Source organism: Varanus komodoensis, unplaced genomic scaffold (assembly GCF_004798865.1).
Source record: "Varanus komodoensis strain SLA01 unplaced genomic scaffold, ASM479886v1 scaffold36, whole genome shotgun sequence".
Taxonomy (NCBI): domain Eukaryota; kingdom Metazoa; phylum Chordata; class Lepidosauria; order Squamata; family Varanidae; genus Varanus; species Varanus komodoensis.
The window spans coordinates 9,721,923-9,740,712 of record NW_025335873.1 but is presented as its reverse complement, the minus strand read 5'-3'; the positions used below and the strand labels follow the sequence as shown (position 1 = coordinate 9,740,712).

General features: G+C 63.1%; 1 protein-coding gene across 1 annotated transcript in view; it reads right to left on the bottom strand.

Annotated features, from left to right (window-relative positions):
* Window positions 1–2,030: 2,030 nt before the first annotated feature.
* ENTPD2 (ectonucleoside triphosphate diphosphohydrolase 2) overlaps window positions 2,031–18,790 on the bottom strand; it is a 20,305-nt gene continuing 3,545 nt past the window's right edge. The window contains exons 2-9 of the mRNA XM_044439741.1: window positions 9,678–9,795; window positions 9,417–9,567; window positions 8,747–8,906; window positions 7,542–7,772; window positions 6,207–6,476; window positions 5,613–5,732; window positions 5,041–5,175; window positions 2,031–4,204 (exon numbers count right to left, since the gene is read on the bottom strand). Coding sequence (XP_044295676.1) covers window positions 4,004–4,204; window positions 5,041–5,175; window positions 5,613–5,732; window positions 6,207–6,476; window positions 7,542–7,772; window positions 8,747–8,906; window positions 9,417–9,567; window positions 9,678–9,795 — 1,386 coding nt within the window. The 3' untranslated portion in view covers window positions 2,031–4,003. The remainder of the gene's footprint in view (window positions 4,205–5,040; window positions 5,176–5,612; window positions 5,733–6,206; window positions 6,477–7,541; window positions 7,773–8,746; window positions 8,907–9,416; window positions 9,568–9,677; window positions 9,796–18,790) is intronic.

The following is an 18,790-nucleotide window of genomic DNA, read 5'->3' as shown; positions in this document are numbered from 1 at the left end:
GGCCAGGGGCCGCCGCTCCCGCCCGCCCGCCGCCCGCCGCCCGTGCCCGGTCCGAGGGAGCGCGCCCGCCCCGCGCTGCAGCGCTCAAGCGGCCCCCTGCCGCGTCGGCACCGGCTGCGCATCGACGCTGCCCGCGCGGCCCCGGCGGGGACGGTCCGTTCCTCCGCACATCCCCCTGCGGAGCGCCTGGGGGCCTCGCCTGCCGGGCCGAGTCTGCGAGGGCCCTGCCCCTGCCTGCGGCCCCCCGCCGCCCGCCCGCCCGCCCGCCCGCCCGCGAGCACGGGCCTTGGGCGGCCCCTCGGTGGAGGCCCTCGGCCAGCGAGGCCCTTGGGCCAGGGAGCGGGCAGCCTTTACGGATATTCTTAGCGTGGGCACCGCTCCGATATCTGCGTAGCTGCAGTTTATTTGCTTTTGCTGGTTTGTTCTGCCAGGGAGGGGCGGGGCGGGGTTTAGCGATCGTCCTGACGGCATGTATGGATCAGGCAGAATAAAATCCAACACATGAGCAACGCTGATGCAGGGGGAACGCCGCATCCCGTGCGCCCCCAGTGCAAGAGGGCGACACAGCGCAGGCCTCAGTTCCTTGGTGAGAGGCCTGTCCCGCCCTTGGAGGGCCTTGACCCAATTCCTGACACCTCCAAGCACCGCTGGGAAAACTTGTGCCTGGAACCCTGGAGAGCTGCGGCCACCGGTCAGAGTTGGCAGCACTGGGCTAGATGGAGCAGACGAGGGACGAGGCGGCTTCTAACGTCCCAGGTTATGACAGCCCTCTGCTTAGAACCTTAAGGACTTGGATCTTGGCTTCCTTTTGAAGACCGGCCCAAAGCGCAGAGGCGCGCATGGCGAAGCTCCTCGGCTCGCCCTCCAGGGGCATCTCCGTGCGAGGCCGCCAGCCCGGGGCAAGGCGGGGCAAAGCTCCGACTCGGTCGGGCAGCTCCGGATGCGGGGCCCGGCTCGTCTCCGATGGCGCAACGGCGCCATCTCCCGGCCAGGACGAGGAGTGCGCGCTCCGGGATCCCAGGAAAGCGCACCCTTCCCATGGGCGATGCGCACGAATGGCCTCTTGACCGCCCCACCCCCGAGTGGGTACAGAAATTCGGGGTGGGGGCACCATTGCACCAACGTTCCCCAAGAGGGGCGCATCATCAAGAGTTTCTCAGGTGGGGCTCACCTGGAGTCCTGCCTCAGCTTCCTTTTTGTTTCTCTTTCCGGAAGGCTTCTTGGCGCCGCCGCCACAGGTGCCGGTGGCGTGGGTGGCTTGGCTGCCCCTGCGTCTCGCACCCCGCGCGTTGCAGGGGTGGGGGCAGCGGGGCTGCGTCCAGCTGCAAAGAAAAGACGGAGCCGGGAGGGTCCCTAAATTTGCCCTCCCCTTTCCCGGAAACAGTATTCCCTGCTAAGAACAATTTGGATCGCTCCCCCTCATTCTCGGGGCAGTATTTCCAAATGCAGCTGATCACGGCGCGTGGCCAAGGGCGCAGGTGCGTCTTTGGGCTTCATCCCACACCCCTGCAGCTTCCCAGGCTGCCTGCGCCTCCAGACCTGGACCGTGCGGCATCTTCCCCTGGGCTTTGTGACGTGTGGGAAGCCAGGAGGCTGCAGGCTGAGGAGGGCACAACAGGTAAAACGAGGCCCCCGTGGGCATCTGTGGAGTAACAGAAGCCCGAGAAAACCCAGCTCAGGCCTGGCTCTGAAACATCCTCTTTGCAGGGCATCTGGTTGCCCCTGTGGGAACAGCATGCGGGATACGAAGGCCTTGGGACCGATCCGGGCAGGTGTTGCCGAGGAGGCCCACGGAACCACCAGCGTTCAGCCCTCTTAGCACAGGAGCCCCAGTCCAGATAGGCCCCCTTCCACACCGTGCAAAACAGCGCTTCTAGCGAGCACAGCGTGGGAACCAGTTCAGGGCCGTTTCGAGGAACTGCTGGTCATGGCAGAAGAGTCTTTGGCAGCACGTGCTCTCGGCCGCAGCCCCGGGCACCGCCAGAGCCACCTGCGACTCGCCAGATGCTCTGAACCTCAATAGCCACAAGAAAGATATAGATATTTTTTATTATTCCTAAAAGCCAGGCATCACTTTGCATATTTAAAATAAGACAGATAAAACATCCTTTGAACGCAGCTTTATGCTGTTGGAAGAACACATGGGCGCGTCTGCAATCGGGTTGGGCTCTTGCCCGTGCAGGGAAACGTGGAATGATGAAAACCAGCAGATTCCCCCGTCCTGCGCCCAGTCCTCAAAGAAGTCCAGTTTTCCTTAAGAACGCCGCGCGTTTCCTCCTCTCAGGCCCTGCTCTTCCTTCATTTTGAATCAAGTCCACAAGTTTCAAGGTATCTCTCTGTCCGTCTGGAATTTTGACTTTGTTCCATTTCAGCTGCCGTACAGTACCCAAAGGATCTTGGGTAGTGTAGTTCCTTTTGGAGGCACCCACCACTGCACTCACATGTGTCAACACTACCCAGGGTGGGAACATGGGCAGGGGGGCCGTCCCATCAAGGTGGGGGGGGCGCTCCATCCCAGGAGAGAGCACGAGGCCAGACTCCTGGCTTGTGTGGTACCCACAACCTGTGAAACCAGGTTCCAGCAGGCGCACCGGGGCCCCTCTCTGAAGCCGGGGGAGGAACCCCCGAAACGCCAAAGGAGCTCCAAGAAGCCTGAGCTACAACCTTCCCCAGCATTCTGTGCCACCCCAGTTGCTTTTCGGATCCCCCAGCGGGGCTGGGCCCCCTGGTCCCCCAGCGATGGGCTGGCCCCGGGGCAGACAGGGCCAGACAGGGCCAAAACGTTACAAAAGGTAGGCTGGAACCAAAATTCCTTAAAATACAAAAGAGCTCACAGTGCCAGCCACGCAGCGTCGTATCCCTTTAGGGCAAGGGAAGCAGCCCGAAAAGCTGCTGCGAGTGGCGCCTGGCACGGGAGGGCCAAAGCGGGACGCGAGCCCCACATCGGCGCACTGGCCTGGGGTGCAGCACAGCTGCCTGAAGGGAGCGGCGATTGTTCGTGCGGCTCTCCATTTTCCTCCTGGGTGTGTGGGCTCCGGGCACGGGCGGAAGGAGACATTCAGCAAAACGGGACAAGCTAAAATTCTGTGTGTGTGTGTGTATAGGAACACGTGTGTAGCATCACTTATGGCTATCCATGGCTAAACAGAGGAAGAACCTCCTGTAACATTTGCCTCCGGAAGAATCTTTCCAGGGGAGGACGATGCCTTTACAAAGCCCGCGTCCTACAGTGAGAGTTGGGGTGTGTAGGGAAGCCACTTAAATAGGTTTACTCTTAGGAGTAGGGAAAATATATACAAATGAAGCTTTCTCAGGGGAAGCAGTTTGGGGCATCTGAATTCAGCACCCCGGAGGCTTCCCCAGTGCGAAGGGAGGGCAGGCGTGTGCACACACACGCGTGAGCACACAGAGACACAATTTTGCAAAACAAACTGGGGGGGGTTTCAAAGGTGTCCCCACTTCGGTGCCACCCCCCCCCATGGCTTGCCACACCCCGAGTAAACGCCAGAAGAGGTCAAAGGCAGTCCCGCCTCGCTCCTCCCCGTGCAATTCCTTCACTGGGGCTAGAGCCTTGCGGAGGCGGCAGCAAGGTCTGCGAATAGCAGAAATCTACCTCGGGATCCCTGAGCCTCGGAAATCAGCAGACGGACGAGGGGGAGGCTGGTCAGGCCCAGAAAACCCTGCCTGAGTGGACAGCAGTGCCTTCTGCTCCCGAACGTGCCCCCCGTGTCACCAGTCCGGGAAAGTCGGGGGCGCGGGGCAGCCTCGCAGGCCGGAGACCGCGGGAGACCCCCTTGCAGCCTCGAGACATTGTCTGGTGACGGCTTCTCCAGGGCCCTCTTCTGAGGGGCTCTGGCTACGAGGGCGGCGGCGGGGACGGAGGAGCGAGGGGCCCGACTGTGACTGGGGAGCCCATGTGCCACGGGGAGAGGCCGCGCCCCCAGGTGCCGTGACCGGGGATGCCAGGCAGAGCCCCCCGCCCTTCTGCGCGGCCGGGCCGCCTCTACATGACGCCGCGCTCCTTGGACCTCAGCAGGCAGAAGATGGTGCCCAGCGTGACGAGGATGATGGCGACGAAGAGCAGGACCAGGCCCACCCACGGGCCGTACTCGGTGCCCTTCCAGAAGCCGCGCTCCTCCGCCGGGATCATGTTGGTGAGGTTGAGCATGTAGCCCAGCGCCCAGCCGATCGAGGTGTCGCCCGCCTGCATGGGAACAAGGGAGCGTCGCCCGCCTGCAGCTGCGCTCGCGAGGGCAGCCCAGCCGGGGGGATTTGTCTTGTGACCTGGACACCCCCTTTTCCCTCTCAAGGCGCCTTGTGTAGCACCCCCTTTCTCCTCTCCATCTTGCCCTCACAACCAGCACCTGCGCTGGGCTGAGAGGCCGGCCAAAGTCGGCCAGGAAGCCCCCCGGCTGGTCCAGCCCTCCGCCTCCGCCCTGCACTGGCTCTCGCCGGCCCACGAGGAGTCCTGAAAGCGTGCCGCACGGAAGCCCAGCCCACATGGTGGGGACGGAAGACTCCCTGCGGTCGGGGAGCACTGGCCGCCCTGCTGCTCTCCACAACGAGCAGAAGCAATGAGCTTTGCAGTGGATTGGTTGTGCAAAGAAGCAGAACAAGTGAAGTGAAGAAGAAACAGTCTAAGCTACATAAAGACAGACATTCTGCAGATTTCAGTCTTTGCCAGAGAGCTTTTGGTTATTTCAACACACAGCCTCGCCAAGTTTCTAGTCCTCACTTTTAATGTTCCACCCTTGTATCTGTCTAGGGATGTCCGCCCAGGGATTTCGTTGTATTTCTTTCATCTGTTTTATGGATTGCTTTATTCCATCATCGGCTCATGTGAGAGAATTGCTCCCCTTGGGCAAAGGGCATCAGCTTGGCCGTGAATTTCTCGACTTCCCCCAGAAAGCTTTTTCTTTAAAGGTCCACAAGTGAATGCAACATGCGACTTAGAAAAGTCAGTCCTCTGTGGAATCCAGAGGAGATCTGAGAAATTCAACCTTATTTGGACCCTCCGTCTCCCCCAGGTATAAGAGTTACCTTCTTCTGGAAAGCGATGTTGTAGAAATCGCTCTGGTCAAATTGGTAGCCCTTGGTGAGGAGCGTATAGATGAAGGTGGAGCTGGCGCAGTAGTCGGCCAGCCTCTTCTCCTGGTCCGGCGCCCTCTGAAGCAACTGGACGGGACGGGGAGGGAGGGAGGGAAGAGCAGGTGCCTTAGTTCTGCTCTGGACACACTCTGTTTACTTCCCACTCATGAGCGTGGCCTTCGAGGCAGCCCTAGAATTATTCTTCCACCGCTGTTACTCCACGGAATAGCGAGTTGTCTACAAAGCGGGGTGAAAAGGGAAGGGCAATTTTGGGCCAAGAGCATTTCCGTGTGCGTTTTCAACCCTCTGAGTGTGACAAAGCGCAGTTATTCTCACATTGGCGCACTCTGGTCTGTGTGTCGGTCCTGGAAGCTGCAGCGCAGCCACCCGGGGGCCACCTCCCCGCTCTGCCCAGCACTCTCCCTGCACACAATGCCGCCTTCCAGTCTCAACTGGATTTCATACTCGAATCTTTCAGGGTCTCAGAACTGCACGGGCAGGAAGCGATCCGCTGAGATGCCCACCTCGGCCCACGTGGTGTTGCAGATGTCGCTGGAGGCGTCCTGAAGGTCTCTGGGCGTCACGACGTGTCTCCCCATGACGGACTGGATGAAATCCACGGTGTAGAAGAAGGCGGAGAAGGCCTGTTCGAAGGAGAGCGAGCGAGCCACCGGGCAGTCAGCCCCCGGATGACCACGCTGAAGCCAGCGCAAAGGGGCAAAGGAGTTAGTGGATTTTTCCTACTACAAGCTTAGTAGGTTTTTCATTTTACGACACAAGTACTAAAGGGCGCATCCCTCCAGGCCCCCAGCCTCTCCCCTGCAGCCCAAAAGTAACTGTTTCCTGAAGCCCTGAAGCAAATATCGAATACAGAAGAATAAATTCTCTGGGACAACAGAAGGGCTGCGCACGGGGTGAGCCTGGCCATCCCTCCGCCCTCCTGGTTTTCAGACTCGGGACGCTCCTCCGGAGCGCAGCTCCTCTCCCGAGACACCACGATGATCAAGCAGCCTGACGGCCAGACGCCTTCTCCCAAAGCCGAATCCCGGCCGGGGCCGCCCTCCCGGGGAGCCGCCTCGCCTGGTGCCACGGCCTGTCGGCCACGGCCAGGTACTCACGATGAATCTCCCCTGCACGCTGGGCTGGAAGACCTTGTCGAAGGAGCAGCGGGAGTAGGGGCAGTCAGTGAACTGGAAGAGGCTCTCCACGTGCCGGCGGCACAGGGCCGCGTCTCCGGAGCCCGCCATGGTCACCATGGCCCGGGGGAAGTAGCTGGTGGGCTTCTCCGCGACGGTGCAGGGGGAGTCGTAGACGCTGCCCAGCGTGAAGTTGCTCTTGTAGCCCCTGGGCCAGCACGGGTTGCTGAGCATCAGCGCGTGCCGCTCGGCCTGGGCGGAGAGGGGGGGAGAGCCTCGCTCAGCAGGCCCGGCAGCTGAGCCCCCCCCCCCGGAGCCCCGGGAGCCAGGTGTGGCCCGCAGCGGTGCCCGGATGCCCGCTGGCTCCCTGAGCCAATCGCCGCCTGTTCCTGCTCTCCCGCTCCGGACGGAGCCTTCTCCGGGCCATCCGGCAGGAGCACCGAGGGGAGGCCAGCTCGGCCCCCCTGGACCCACACGGCCCCCAGAGAGCAGCGTGGAAGAGGCAAACGCCCCTGCCTGGGCTGCGCTGTGCTTTCCCACAAAAGCACACATGATCCGGGGGGTGCGTGTTGTGTGTGTGCGTGCGTGTGTGTGTGTGCGTGCCCATTTGCAGCCCGTGGGGGACGCAGAAACAGTTTAAAGCAGCTGCGGCAGAGGGTGCGGGGCCGGTGGGGTATCCAAAACGGGAAGGCGCAACCCCCACTCCCCATCTCCATCTTGCACTCCCCAGGCAGCCTGTTCGGGACGTCTGGCCTCGGGAGGCACCGCTGTTCACCGGAAATACTTGTGGCCACGTCTCAGGGCTGGGCCCTCCAGCACACTGGGAAATTCACACAGTGAGTCCGGTGAAGTCCGGGGCCCGAAATTCCTTGGCCGGCGCCACTGGCTTCGGTTCAGCCACAGCTGTTCCCCTCAGAGAGCCCATGCTCAGCGCCTGCCAGAGAAGCTCTCTGAATGACCAGCCGCGGTCGGACAGGCCCAAGTCGATGTGAAATGTTTCCTTTCTAGGTTTGTTTCTTTTCATGCCTGACCACCGAGGACCTTCCTAGACGCAGAGCAGCAAGGACACCCTGCAGATCGATCACACGGCTGCTCGGAGGAATGCAGGGGCCCCGAGGCTCAACCGAGGCTACGAGGGGGGAGGCTACGCAAAGCCGGAGGGCCCGCCCAGCACGGCCAGGTACCCGAAGACCCTTCCTCAGGGGCAGCCTCCGCGGGGCCGGGCGCTCCAGGCCATGCCCCTTCTCGGCCGCGCCCCCCAGAGCCCCCTGCCCAGAGGTGCCCCCACGCCCGGCCCGGGCGGGCCCCGGCCCTCACCTTCAGCACCTTGGACAGCAGCCGCTTGAGGACCTGGTCCCGGCCGTAGCAGAGGAAGCTGTGGGTATACACCTTGTACTGCTGCCCGTAGAGGCTCAGCACCACCTGGTTGGCCGGGTGGCTCTCGATCTCCTGCCCCGTCTCGAAGGTGATCTGGGTGGAGGCGCCGCCCAGGTCCATGGCGCCCAGCGTGCTCTTCTTGGGGCGGATCCAGCGCCCGACCCACCCGTACTGGAGACAGGGGAGGGGGGAAAGCGGGTTCAGTGGGCCTCCCGCCGAGCCCCTTTGCAGACTCCCGGGCCGATTCCGCGTCGCCGGCCGATGCTTCCCAAGCCTGCCCACGGTTCTGCGACACCTCGGCCCAGGAAGAGAGCTTGGCGTCGTGCGTGATTTTGGTGGCCGGGGAGTGCAGAGCGATTGGCCTCGTAGGGATTTTGCTGAGCTGCGGCCCCTGGCACGTGCCCGGCCAGGCCGACCTTTGGCACGGGCTCCGCGCTTAGTACCCAGCCTGAGCAGCAGTAAGATGCTGAGGAATTCAACAGCGGCGAGGGAGCAGGCAGCAGAGGGTGGGCGGACTGCGCTGCCCCCATCCCGACCCCGTTTCCTCGCTCGCTGGAGGAAGAAGGGGCTTCCGCCTCCGCAGCCGGCATGGAAGCATCGTGGGGCGACAGAAAAGCAGTGAGTCATTTCCACCCCACTCTGCCTGCCATGTGCAAGCAGGATTATTTTTTATTACTTTTTTTTAATGGACCTGCTGGCAGCAATGAATCTCTTAAAAGACCTGTAGGCTGGCCACGCTGACGGGCTTATTCACAAAGCCAGAAGTTCCCGGCCTTTGTTTCAGAAGGGTTGCTCCATGAGGACAAGAAACTTGCTCTCCACATTAAAGTTAACACAGCCTCTGGAACGGTCCCAGGTGGCATGTTTCCTCCAGCACATCCCAGGGGCCGGGCCAGCAGGGGCCCCGGGGCCATGACACGGACTCCCCCCCCTTCAAGAGCAAGGCTGCTTCGTTGGAAGCACGCTGGTTGAAGCACCCGCCTGGTGCACTTCCGCAAGGGGCTCCTTGGCGGCTCCGCCGTGCTCCTCCACGGAGTCGGGGCTGCCGGAAGGGTCCGGCTTTCCAAGGGCTTGCCCGGCGCATTTCGAAAGGCCTCGGCCCAGAGCGGTCCACCGCGCTGGCCCCGGCCCCGGCCCCGGCCCACCTTGATGAAGTTCTCCAGGAGGTAGTTGGCCGTCACCCAGCCGAAGACGCCCTCCTCTTCTCCGCTCAGAATGCGCGCGCCCCGGAAGCTGAAGGGGTACAGCTGCAGCATGGCGGCCACGGCCTCAAGGACACGGTCCGAGGCCTGGGGATCCGTGAGGCTGCGTGGGAAACACATCTCAGGGGAGAAGCGGATTTGTGGGGACCCCTGTGGATCCACAGCGGCCGCAACACGCCCGACCCCGGCCTGGCAGGGACGCTCTTTCCGGGCCGGGCCAAATGCCATGTGGGGGAAGCTCTGGGGGCTGCAGCGCAGTGGGCGGGGCCAGTGCCAAAGGGGTGTGGCCACAGCACCGGCCTGTGGCCGCTTGAAGCTCGCCGGCTGGAAGGGAAAGTTGCCGGGAGGAGCTTCGGCCTCCCAGAGCAGGGGAATCGCTTCCCGGCCTCTTGGACAAGACGAAGCGCGAGGTCTGTCCTTGTGGGGTCTCAGCGGGGCGCCGGGGCAGGCAGCCTTCAGGGCCAGCCCGCGGGCTCTGCAGGGGCCTCCAGCCGGCCCAGTGGGGAAGCGCAGCCTTCCCCCCACCCAGCAGGGATCCGCCGGGCATCCTTCAGCCGGACGAGGCCGCGCGGCACGGGGACAGCGGGCGGAGGGGCCGGGGAGCGGGTCTCACTTCAGCAGCCGCATGCCGGCCGTGGCTCCGAGGTACAGAGGGGTCCCCATGTGCCGGGCCACCGGGACGTCCCGCAGCGCCTGGTCGAGACAGGCCTTCAAGCTCTGGCCGGCCTTCGGAGGGTCTGCGGCGTAGGAAGAGATCCCACCGCCTGCACGTCGCAGGGGAAGAGAGGCAGGAGGGGGGCGTGAGCGTTGCCCCCGAGCAGAGCCGCCGAAGCAGCACGGAGCACCCCAGGGCCCACGGGGGCTGCCTGCTCACCTTCCACGTCGCACATGCTGTGCTGGCTGACGATGCCCGTGTCGTTCTCCTTGTCCGCCGGCCACTTGTACACGAACATGGCGGTGTGGGACGATCCCGCGTCCAGGACTATTCCATACTGCACGCATGAGGGGGAGACGGGGGGGGGGTTAGGAGCCTGGGAATCCGCCAGCCGGTCCCTCGGCCGGGGCAGGGACGCCGCGGGGAGGCTCTCCGGGCCCGGTGTCTGCGCCGGGAAGCGCCTCGGGTGGTCAGACCACCGGGCCAGCCCCCCCCAGACAGGCTGCCACGCGGAGGCGTTGCGAAAGCCACAGGGGAGGTGGAAGCCACCCGGCCGCGCCGAGGGATGAGCGCCCCCCCCCCGCTGGCAGCCGTCTCCATGCAACCCGTGAAGCTGCGAGCGGCAGCTGCGTGGGCACCCTGGCCGCGCCTGGCATTCGCTCGGCAGCTGCGTGGGCACAGCCCGCGACTGCCGAGCGGAGAGGCTGTGCAGGCGGAAAGGCGGCGGAGGGAGGACGGGCCGCGGGGGGGGGCACCCCTCCTGCACTCGCCGAGCCGCGGCTGCACAGCCCTTTCCCGGGTGATTTTGCTCACTCCCAGTTCAGGAATCCAGAGGGAGCAGGAACGAAAAGAGCACAGAGAATTTCCCCCCGCAGACTTCCTGGTCTGCGCCCGCAGTCGGCTGGGCCAGTCACCCAGCGACACGCTTTGCCTGAGCCTACCCTACCCTGCAAGTCCGTTGTGGCACGGGAGTAGAACCACCCCGAGAAGAGCGTGCCAGTAATGCGGCAAAACAAGATTTTCTAAAAATAAGGTTTTTTGAAAAACCCCAGAGCCCTTTGCTGTCGTGCCACTTCTTGCTGCGCTGCTGACAAGGCGCTGCCAGAGGTGACTCACGGGCGGCTGGCAACGCTCCTGATTTTTACATGCAGGGCCGGCAGAGACGTGAGGTTTGCCTGTGTGTGGGTCAGCTGGGGGGGGGGGGGGCTCATGTGGGTGCCCTCCAGAGGGGCTCGGCTACTGCTCCCATCGCCCCTGGCCAGCATGATGGGAACTGCAGTCCAGACAAGGCTGATCCAGCCCTTCCTCCCCCTTAGCCTCACGGCACTGGCCTTTCCGCCCATCTGGTTCCACCTCCCCGTGGGCCCCTGCCTCCTCCCCACAGCTCCTCTGGACCTGGGGCAGAGGAGGCTTTTCTGACCCCCCCCCCAGAGAGTTTTGTCCGATGTAGGAGGGGTGGAACGAGCAGCAGCGCCCCCTTGGCCTGGGCTGCCCCTGCGCCAGCCGCTGGACTTGGCCTCCCCACTTGGGGACTGCGGACCGCCGGGCCACGTCCCGCGTGCCTCTGACCCCGCTCGGCGCGTTCCTCGTAGCCGCCTCCTTGCCTGCTTTTAGGCCCGGTTTCCCTGGAGATGCTTGGCTGCCCGCACGCTTGGCCAAGCTTTCCGCGAACAGCATCCTGGGAGAGCGGCAGAGAGCAAACCCAGCTCCGGCAACCCGCCTGCAGCCGAACCCTCCCAGCAGCCCCGCTCCCACCCCGCTGCCGCCCCTTCCCAGCCACCCGGGCACCTCCCGTCCCCACAGGCAGGGGGCTGGCTCTTGCCCCCACCTGCAAGACATGCCCCCCGACTGCCGGATGCATCGCGCTGGTGCCTGCCGGAGGGGGGGTCCAGAGGCGCACGGGAGGCGACGTCATGAGAGGAGCTGCGCTGGAGCAAAGGCTCCCCCCACAGGGACCGACCAGGCGAAGCCCCCAGGCAGGACGGAGAAGCCAGAGCCGCCTGCGCTGTCCCCCCCACGGCCTCGTGTCCAGCAGCGGGATGCGCACGGCACAGGTGGCCCGGGCAGGGCTCTGCTCCGACCGGGCGAGCGCCTGCTTCCCGCAGCGGCCACGCGGGCGGCCTGGCCCTCCAGGGGTGGGTGGGCCCAGGTCTGGTGGCACCAAAGGTGCTTCCTGGGCTCCACTGGATGCAGCATCTGCAGGTGGGGATGGCGCGAGGTCTTGAGGCCTCAGATCGACGCGCTGCCTGGACACGGGGCCTCCAGAGGGCGGCACAAAGGCAAACCTCCTCCCCTTTTAACTCCAGGGCTAACTCTGCCGCGCCAGGTCCTCACTACCTGGAGGAGAACGCTTGCTTGGGTGCTAATTTGGAGAGGTAAATCCTACAGGGACGCGTCAGCCACCCTCCCGTGGGCAGGTGCCGGTTCCTTTCTTGCGATGCAGTTTCCACATTCCCGGGCCCGGCACTTTCGTGGTGTTGTGGGCTGCACACGGGGCGTGGGAGGGCAGTGGCTCTCCCGAAGAGGAAGGCGGCCCCGGTCGTCTGTTGCGAAAAATGCACCCAGAGCAGCCCTCATTGCGTCACGCCTCAGCAAGCGTTGCTCCACGCGCTCGGAGAAAGCAGAAGGAACCGAGAACCGCAGCGGGCCGTCAGCGTGGGCTTGCCCTTCCCTGCCAAAGGATGCCCTAGTCAGGATACCTTGGGAGCCATTTTCCGCGGCTCAGAGCCCCGGACCGCTCAGGCTGGCGGAGCCGCTGTGATTGCGTGGCAGGCGCCCCGGGACAGACAGCCAGGCCCTCCACTTGGGGTCCAGGGCTCAGCACGGGGCTCTCCAGCCCCCCTTCTGGATGCAGCCCCGCTCCGCCGGGATGGGCCGAGTCCGCCTCTTGGCCGCTGCCCGGGCGCAAGGGTCGCTCCTCTGGCAAGGGGCCTGACGATCACGTCCTGCTGAGCGGGTAGCTGGAGCAGCACACACGTGGTGCAGGATCGGTCCCGTCCCCTGCTCAGGCTGGGCGGCTTCTTTCACGGCACAGGGAACGAGGAACGGCCTGCAAGGCACGGAATTCGCGCAACTCGGGAAAAGCCACCCTGCTGCGGGACCCCTGGGCTGGATTCCTAAGGACAGGAACTCCTGGCAGCGTGCACAGCAGCCCGGATAGAATGCCTCTGCGCATTCTGTGGCGCTGACACGTGAGAAAGCTGGAGCGGGGCCTTCTTTGAGCCTGGGGACTAAATACACGTGCAAGTAAATCCCATTCCAGAGCTCTGAGGGGCCCCGTCCGTTGGGCGGCTGGTCCAAAGGCAAAGGAGGCAGAGCCAGAAGGTAGAAGAACATTTTGCCTTACCACTTTTACTGCCAGGAAACCAACTTTTTGAGAAAAAAATTCAGAATTTCAGAAGAAATTCAGAATTTCAGAAGTGAGTGGGGGGCATGGCAGGTGGGGAGGTGCCTTGGGGAAGGGGCATGGCCACACGAGGGGAGTGAGAGGACGGGGATTAAGCACCCAGCCGGAGCAGCTTCATCCCTGTGAGGGGCAGATCGGGGGCTGTAGGGCAAGGCGGCGCTCAAGCAAGGCCAGAACAGTGATCCATGCAGAGACACAACAGACGGCCTCCTCTGCGGATGGCCCACGAGCCTTTCATCCCCGGGTGATGCCATTCCCCAGAGAGGCTGCCCCGGAGCCCCTGGCGCAGCCCACCCACCCAGAGGAGCTGCTGGCCACGGCTCTGGGGCAGCCTCTCCGGGCTTTTCCCGGACTCCTCGGCAGGAACCACTCCACCGCACTCCCCACCCGAAAGGAAAGAGTCGGAAGAGAAAGAGACCTGCCACTCTCCTCCTGGCGCTCGCTCACCGCTGCGAGAGCGCCGGCTCAGGGCGGGCTAGTCCTGGCAGGGCTGAGCTTTGCAAAGAGCCGCTCCGGGATTCCCAGAACTTCTGCACTTCTGCCTCTCCGCGTCCCAATGTAACCCCGCGTACGAGGCATTGTGATCCGACCGTGCTGTTGGCAGGCAGCTGTTTGCTCCCCGAGTCTCTGCCCCAGTGAGTTTACAATCTCCGATTCAACACCGTGGCAACAAGAGGCCCAGGTGAGGCACGGGAGGTGCCCCCCAGCTGCCAGAGAGTGGGCTGGACTACGATTCCCTTGCCACGGCACCTGGGACAGATGGAGGTTGTAGTTGCCTTCCCCGGACGCTCCAGAGATGAATCCGGAAGATCCACGGGTTAAATCTTTGAGTGTCTAAACTCTTTCACAGACCTTAGCTCAGAGGTCCCAACTCGGAGCTTTCCAGCTGTGCTGACCCACAACTCCCTGACCGGTGGCTGGGGGTTTCTGGGTGATGCAGTCCAGCAATCTAATGGACACCCCACTGGAGAGAGCGAGCTTTTGCCTAAGGTTTTGATGGGAAATTCTGCATCGCGAGCTCGGCAAATGCGCACGGAAAGCTCTCTGCCATTAACGTGATCTAACCCACTCTTCACCTCGTCTTTAGGAGCCAGCCGTCCCCGTCCAACATTGCTCCAGTCCCCTCCCTTTACCCCAGGAGAAGCCTGGAATAAATACATTTGAAAAAACAGAACAAGCATGTCAAGACAGCGTATGGTTCCATTTAAGTTCTGTCCTCGGGGGAGAAGCACCAGAAGTCATATTTGGCATTGTTCAGGGAAAGCTGGGATGAACTCCAACTCCAAGCAGAGGAAAAAGAAAGGATGACATTTATGTAATTCCCCGGCGACTCGATCTGCAGAGCAGCCCGTGAACAGTGGAGGCGATTCAGCCGGAAGGACACGCTGGAGAGGGCCCAGGGCGAGCCGCCGCAGTGTTCCAGGGGTCCCCGGCTGGGAACCGTTCCGTGGCAGAGGGACAAAGCCATTTGGGGGCGCTGGACCATCCCAGCCCTCTGTCGCTGCATGGCAGGGGGGGCAAGTGGGCGATGGGTGGGAGGGAGGGAGGGAGGGAGTGCAAAGGGGCAGGGCCGCGATGCGAGCACGGCCAGCAGCCGGACGGCCAGCCCACCAGGCCTTCGGGAACGCAGGGAAGGCCTTCGTGGGACGGCTCCCGCCGGGCCAGTGGCAGCCCAGGGGCGCTGCCCAGCCCCATCCAGCCCAGGACTGGAGGGCCTTCCTCCTTCCCTTCTGATCCTCACAACAGCCCTGTGAGGCAGGCCAGATTAAAGGAAACCTTGACCCCGCCAAACAGCGATATTGCGTTCAGGTTGATTTTACTCCCGAGTAAGTGGCGCGCTCCGCAGAGAGCACCAGGGCCCACTGCAGCCCGCACCCGCCACCTCCCCCGCCAGTGGCCGTGCTGGCTCAGGGCGATGGGGGTGGCAGTCAGGTGCACACAGCTCAAGGTCAGACAGCCCACTGCTGGAAATGCAAGAGCCCACCTGCCTCGGCCCACCACAACTCCCATCTGCCAGCCAGCATGCCAGGGCGGCGGCTACAGCCACGGCCCTGCTGGTGGGGGAAGATGGGACATGCAGTGCCAAGCAGCTGGATGAAGGCCGGTGTCGCTGCTGCCACCCCCCATGAGAGAGGCGCCGCTCCGCCAGCCCTGGCGGGTCGCATGCCCAGCGCCGGATGGCCTGGGCCAGCTGCAGAGAGTCCAGGCCCGCTCCAAAGGCTCCCCCACCAGCCCGGGCACTCCAGCACTTGGCAGGACGCAGGGAGGACGGGGGAGGCTGGCCTGCCGAACGTGGGAGTCCACAAGCAGTCCCGTTCCCCAGGGATACGGGCGGGGGGGGGGAGATACGCCCCGAAGGCTCCTAGCAACCGAAAACAGCATGCACCAAAGAGCAAAACCTCCCCGGGAAGGAGCCTTCCACCTCCCCGCAGTCCAGGTCAGGATCCGCACCTTGCAGAGCGAAAGGGTGCGCTGCTGAAATCCAGCCCAGGAGCTCAGCTGCCCTCGGGCTGCTCCTTTCCCCCGTTCCAGCAGCCCGGCCTCGTCGCGCCATCTGTGCCATGGCTCGGCCAACCCCGTGCTTGCCGTCAGAGAAGTGTGGCCATCGTTTTTCTTGCAGAAAGAAAAGCAAGCAAGTTTCTAGGCCCCATGAATGCAGAGACTGGCCCGAAGGCACACAGCCACCCCCCAGTCCTGGTAACACCTCATAAACCCGACCAGAGCCATGTGATTAGGGCCATGAAGTCCCAGAGTAATCCGGCTGCAGGGCACAAGGTCTGACTCGCCCTGAATCAGACCGGAACCCGTTGAATCCGGCATTGCTGGGCTCCACAGGCGGCCAGCCGGCTAGCGCCTGAGGAAAACGGCCAGCAAGTTTCCCCGCTAGTCCACGATCTCATTCCAAGAGCCCCACTTTGGATGGAGGCTGTCTTGAGGACTGTCCCCAAGCCAGCACCCCTCTCCGATACACGGCAGCCAATTTTATAAGCTGATTTCCCCCCTGGAAGGAGCCGGGCCTTGATCCTTGCCAGCTCTGCCGGCCAGCTGCTGCATGGAACGAGGCGACCAGATGAAGGGGTCACACGTGAGCTTAATCCCCCCCCCCCACAACCGAGTCGGACGAAACGGCGGGGGCAAATGTAGGCACCAGTGCCCGTCACACCAACGCTTAGGAGTTCTGCTGAAATGCAAAGCTACAAGTCATACTGTGATGCAACCGCTGACGAGAGACCTTGTCCCCGTGCCAGACGAATGCCTCATGTTCTTAATGTTTAACCCGAATCCACTGAAAAGCAGCACTTTGCATCCCGACCTTGGCCTGCAAGGCAACGCTCAGGTCGCCTCTTCCCCACACCCACCCTGCCTGCCTGCTTGCCTGCCTGCCTGCCTGCCTGCCTGCTGCAGAACATCTGGTATCCCCGCTCATTTCCTCATTTCTCTGGAGGAGGCAGAAAAGGGTGTAGAACGGCAGCGCGGCACCAAACCGAAGGAGAGAAGGGCGCGCCTAGAACTCCTACGAGTTATCCTGGCAGGAAAAGCGAGCGACACAACAGGAGAAGAGGCGGGCAGCCGCTGTGCTGACTCAGACGGCTCCCCAGGTTGAGGCTGCCTTCATCCTGCCGGCTTGCAGGTATCGCGCCCACCTGTGGGAAGCCAAGCTCGGGATCAGATGCGAGGCAGGATTACCTGCCCCACCTAGTTGGCAGGGCACTGGGCTCTCTGGCGTGGTCCGAGGGAGGATAGGCAGGGGAGAGCCACGAAGGACGTAGTGGGCCAGCTCAACGGACATATTTAGCGCTATGTGGCTTGCAGGTAAGTAAGCAAAGGTGTAAGGAAGCCACGGAGTCAGCTCTGTGGGGCGGGACGGAGGCTTTACAAATGAACTTTTGAAAATGACAAAGGGTCTTGGAGAAACGGAGGCTGGCCTTCTCTTCCAGTGCACCTTGCCAGAGCAAAGTTTAGTTTGAAAGCACCTTGGGGCAGAGGCCTACTTTTCAGCTTATGGGACAAACAGGAGTGGGAGCCCTTGGCAGCTCCAGGGCTGAAATCACTTCTGAAGAAGCCCGGGGACTTCCAAGCCTCGGGCAGGGCCAGAGAGAAAGTTTCACAGCGCCAACGTGCAAAGAGCTGCAGCGCGCTCTGCTTTAAATTTAAAGCTCTTCGGGCCAATTTAAACCCCCAGGGGGGAGCTTGCATGAACAGAAATGAAAATAAAAAGCAGCACCTTGCGCTCACGAGGGCCTCGGCTGCACATGGGCTGCTCTTTCTCAGCCTCTCCTTTTAAGGACCACTTGCTCCAAAGCAAACATCCACCTGGAAACCGAACACGGCCCTGCTCTCGAAGCTCAGTCCTGTCCCCCAGTCCCTGCTTTGAACAAGACGTGAAGGACAGTGCTGTGCGATCGGGAAGACTGCACGCTGGACGAGGCAGCAGGACCGAGGGCCAGCAAGCCAAAGGGCCACGACCCCAAACGAGGAGCTCTCAGTTGTGCGCACGCGCGCGTGTGTGTGTTTGTGTGTGTGTGTGAGAGAGAGAGAGAGAGAGAGTGTGGTTATGGCAGCCACCCCACCAGGTCCTCCTTAACCATGGCATCAGCTACTCAGCTGAAAAAGATCCCTCTGGATCGGGGCCAAGGACTGCCCAGGCCAGCAAGTGGATGCATGGATGGGAAGCCCACCGGAAGAGCAGGACTGCAGCCCCCGCTCCCGCCACGCTGTCCCAGCAACCTGCATCGCCGGGCAAGAACTCGCGGCCCCCACTGCTGCGAACAGACGCGCTGCAGATGTGGTCACCCCCACCCCCCCAGACCTCCCGACCGAACAGGAAAGAAACCAGAACGAAAAAACCCCTCGTGGTGATGGAGCCAAGGCGCGCGCGCGTGTGTGTGTGTGTGTGGGGGGGGGGAGTCGCCGCTGCAGAGGCCTTCCTGTCCAGGCAGCGGGTTGGGCAGGGGGAGCTGTGGGGCCCCTCGCACGCCCCGAGGCCTCCATCCGTGGGCAGCCCAACGAGGAGACGGGCGCACCCTCTGCCCTGGGTGCAGGCCTGGAAGTGAGAGACGAGGTCCTCCCGTCCTCGAGGGATGCTTGCAGCTTGTGGGCGCTGGAGGGAGGGTGAGGGCTGAGGCACCAGGCACATGCTCAGAGACACTGCCACGTTTTTCAACTGCTCCTCCGCTGTAACTGCCAGAAGCGCTGCAAACACATTCTGGAGCTCTGGCCGAGGAGAGGAGCTGGGGCTGAGGTGCGGGGCTGCGAGACCCTCCGTGCCCAGGAAGGGGCATGCCGGGCCGCCCTCTGCCTGCCCACGGCCGACTGAGCGCCTCAAGGCAGCTCAGCAGCTTTGCGGTCCGTCTTCGCCCGCACCCGCACCTTCTCTAGAGGTGGGCCTACGGCTCCCATCATTCCCAACCAGAGCAAGGTGCCCAGGCGGGGGGGGGGGGGGGGCTACGCCGTGCAAATCGGGGGAAACAGCGAGTGAGCCAGAGATGCCTGTGAGAAAAGGCCAAAGATGAGGGGAGGAGGCACGAAGGCTGCGGAGGCACAGCAAGCCGGCAAGACCCGGATCCCACTCCGCAATTTCAGGACGCGATGCCCCCAGAAATGCGGCTTTCATGTTACAGTGTGCTGGATCTTAGTCATCAAGAAACCACATCCTCCTCAGTAAATTAACAAAGGAGTTCAGAAAAACCGATGCCTTATCTATGGCTGATCTTCCGCCAAATATTCCCAGCCAGCGAACAGGTGAGCGGCAGGCAGGCGAGAGCGAGGCCCGGGGGCTCCCCAGGGGCACCCCAGCTCCACGGGTCGAGGGGGAGACTGGGGCAAGGCCCACCCCAGGGGCTGAATGCGGGGGGCACGGAAGCACCGCTGCGCGCAGGGCCGGCCGCGCGGTCCCCATTCCGCCCCGGCCCGCTCCTGGGGCTCG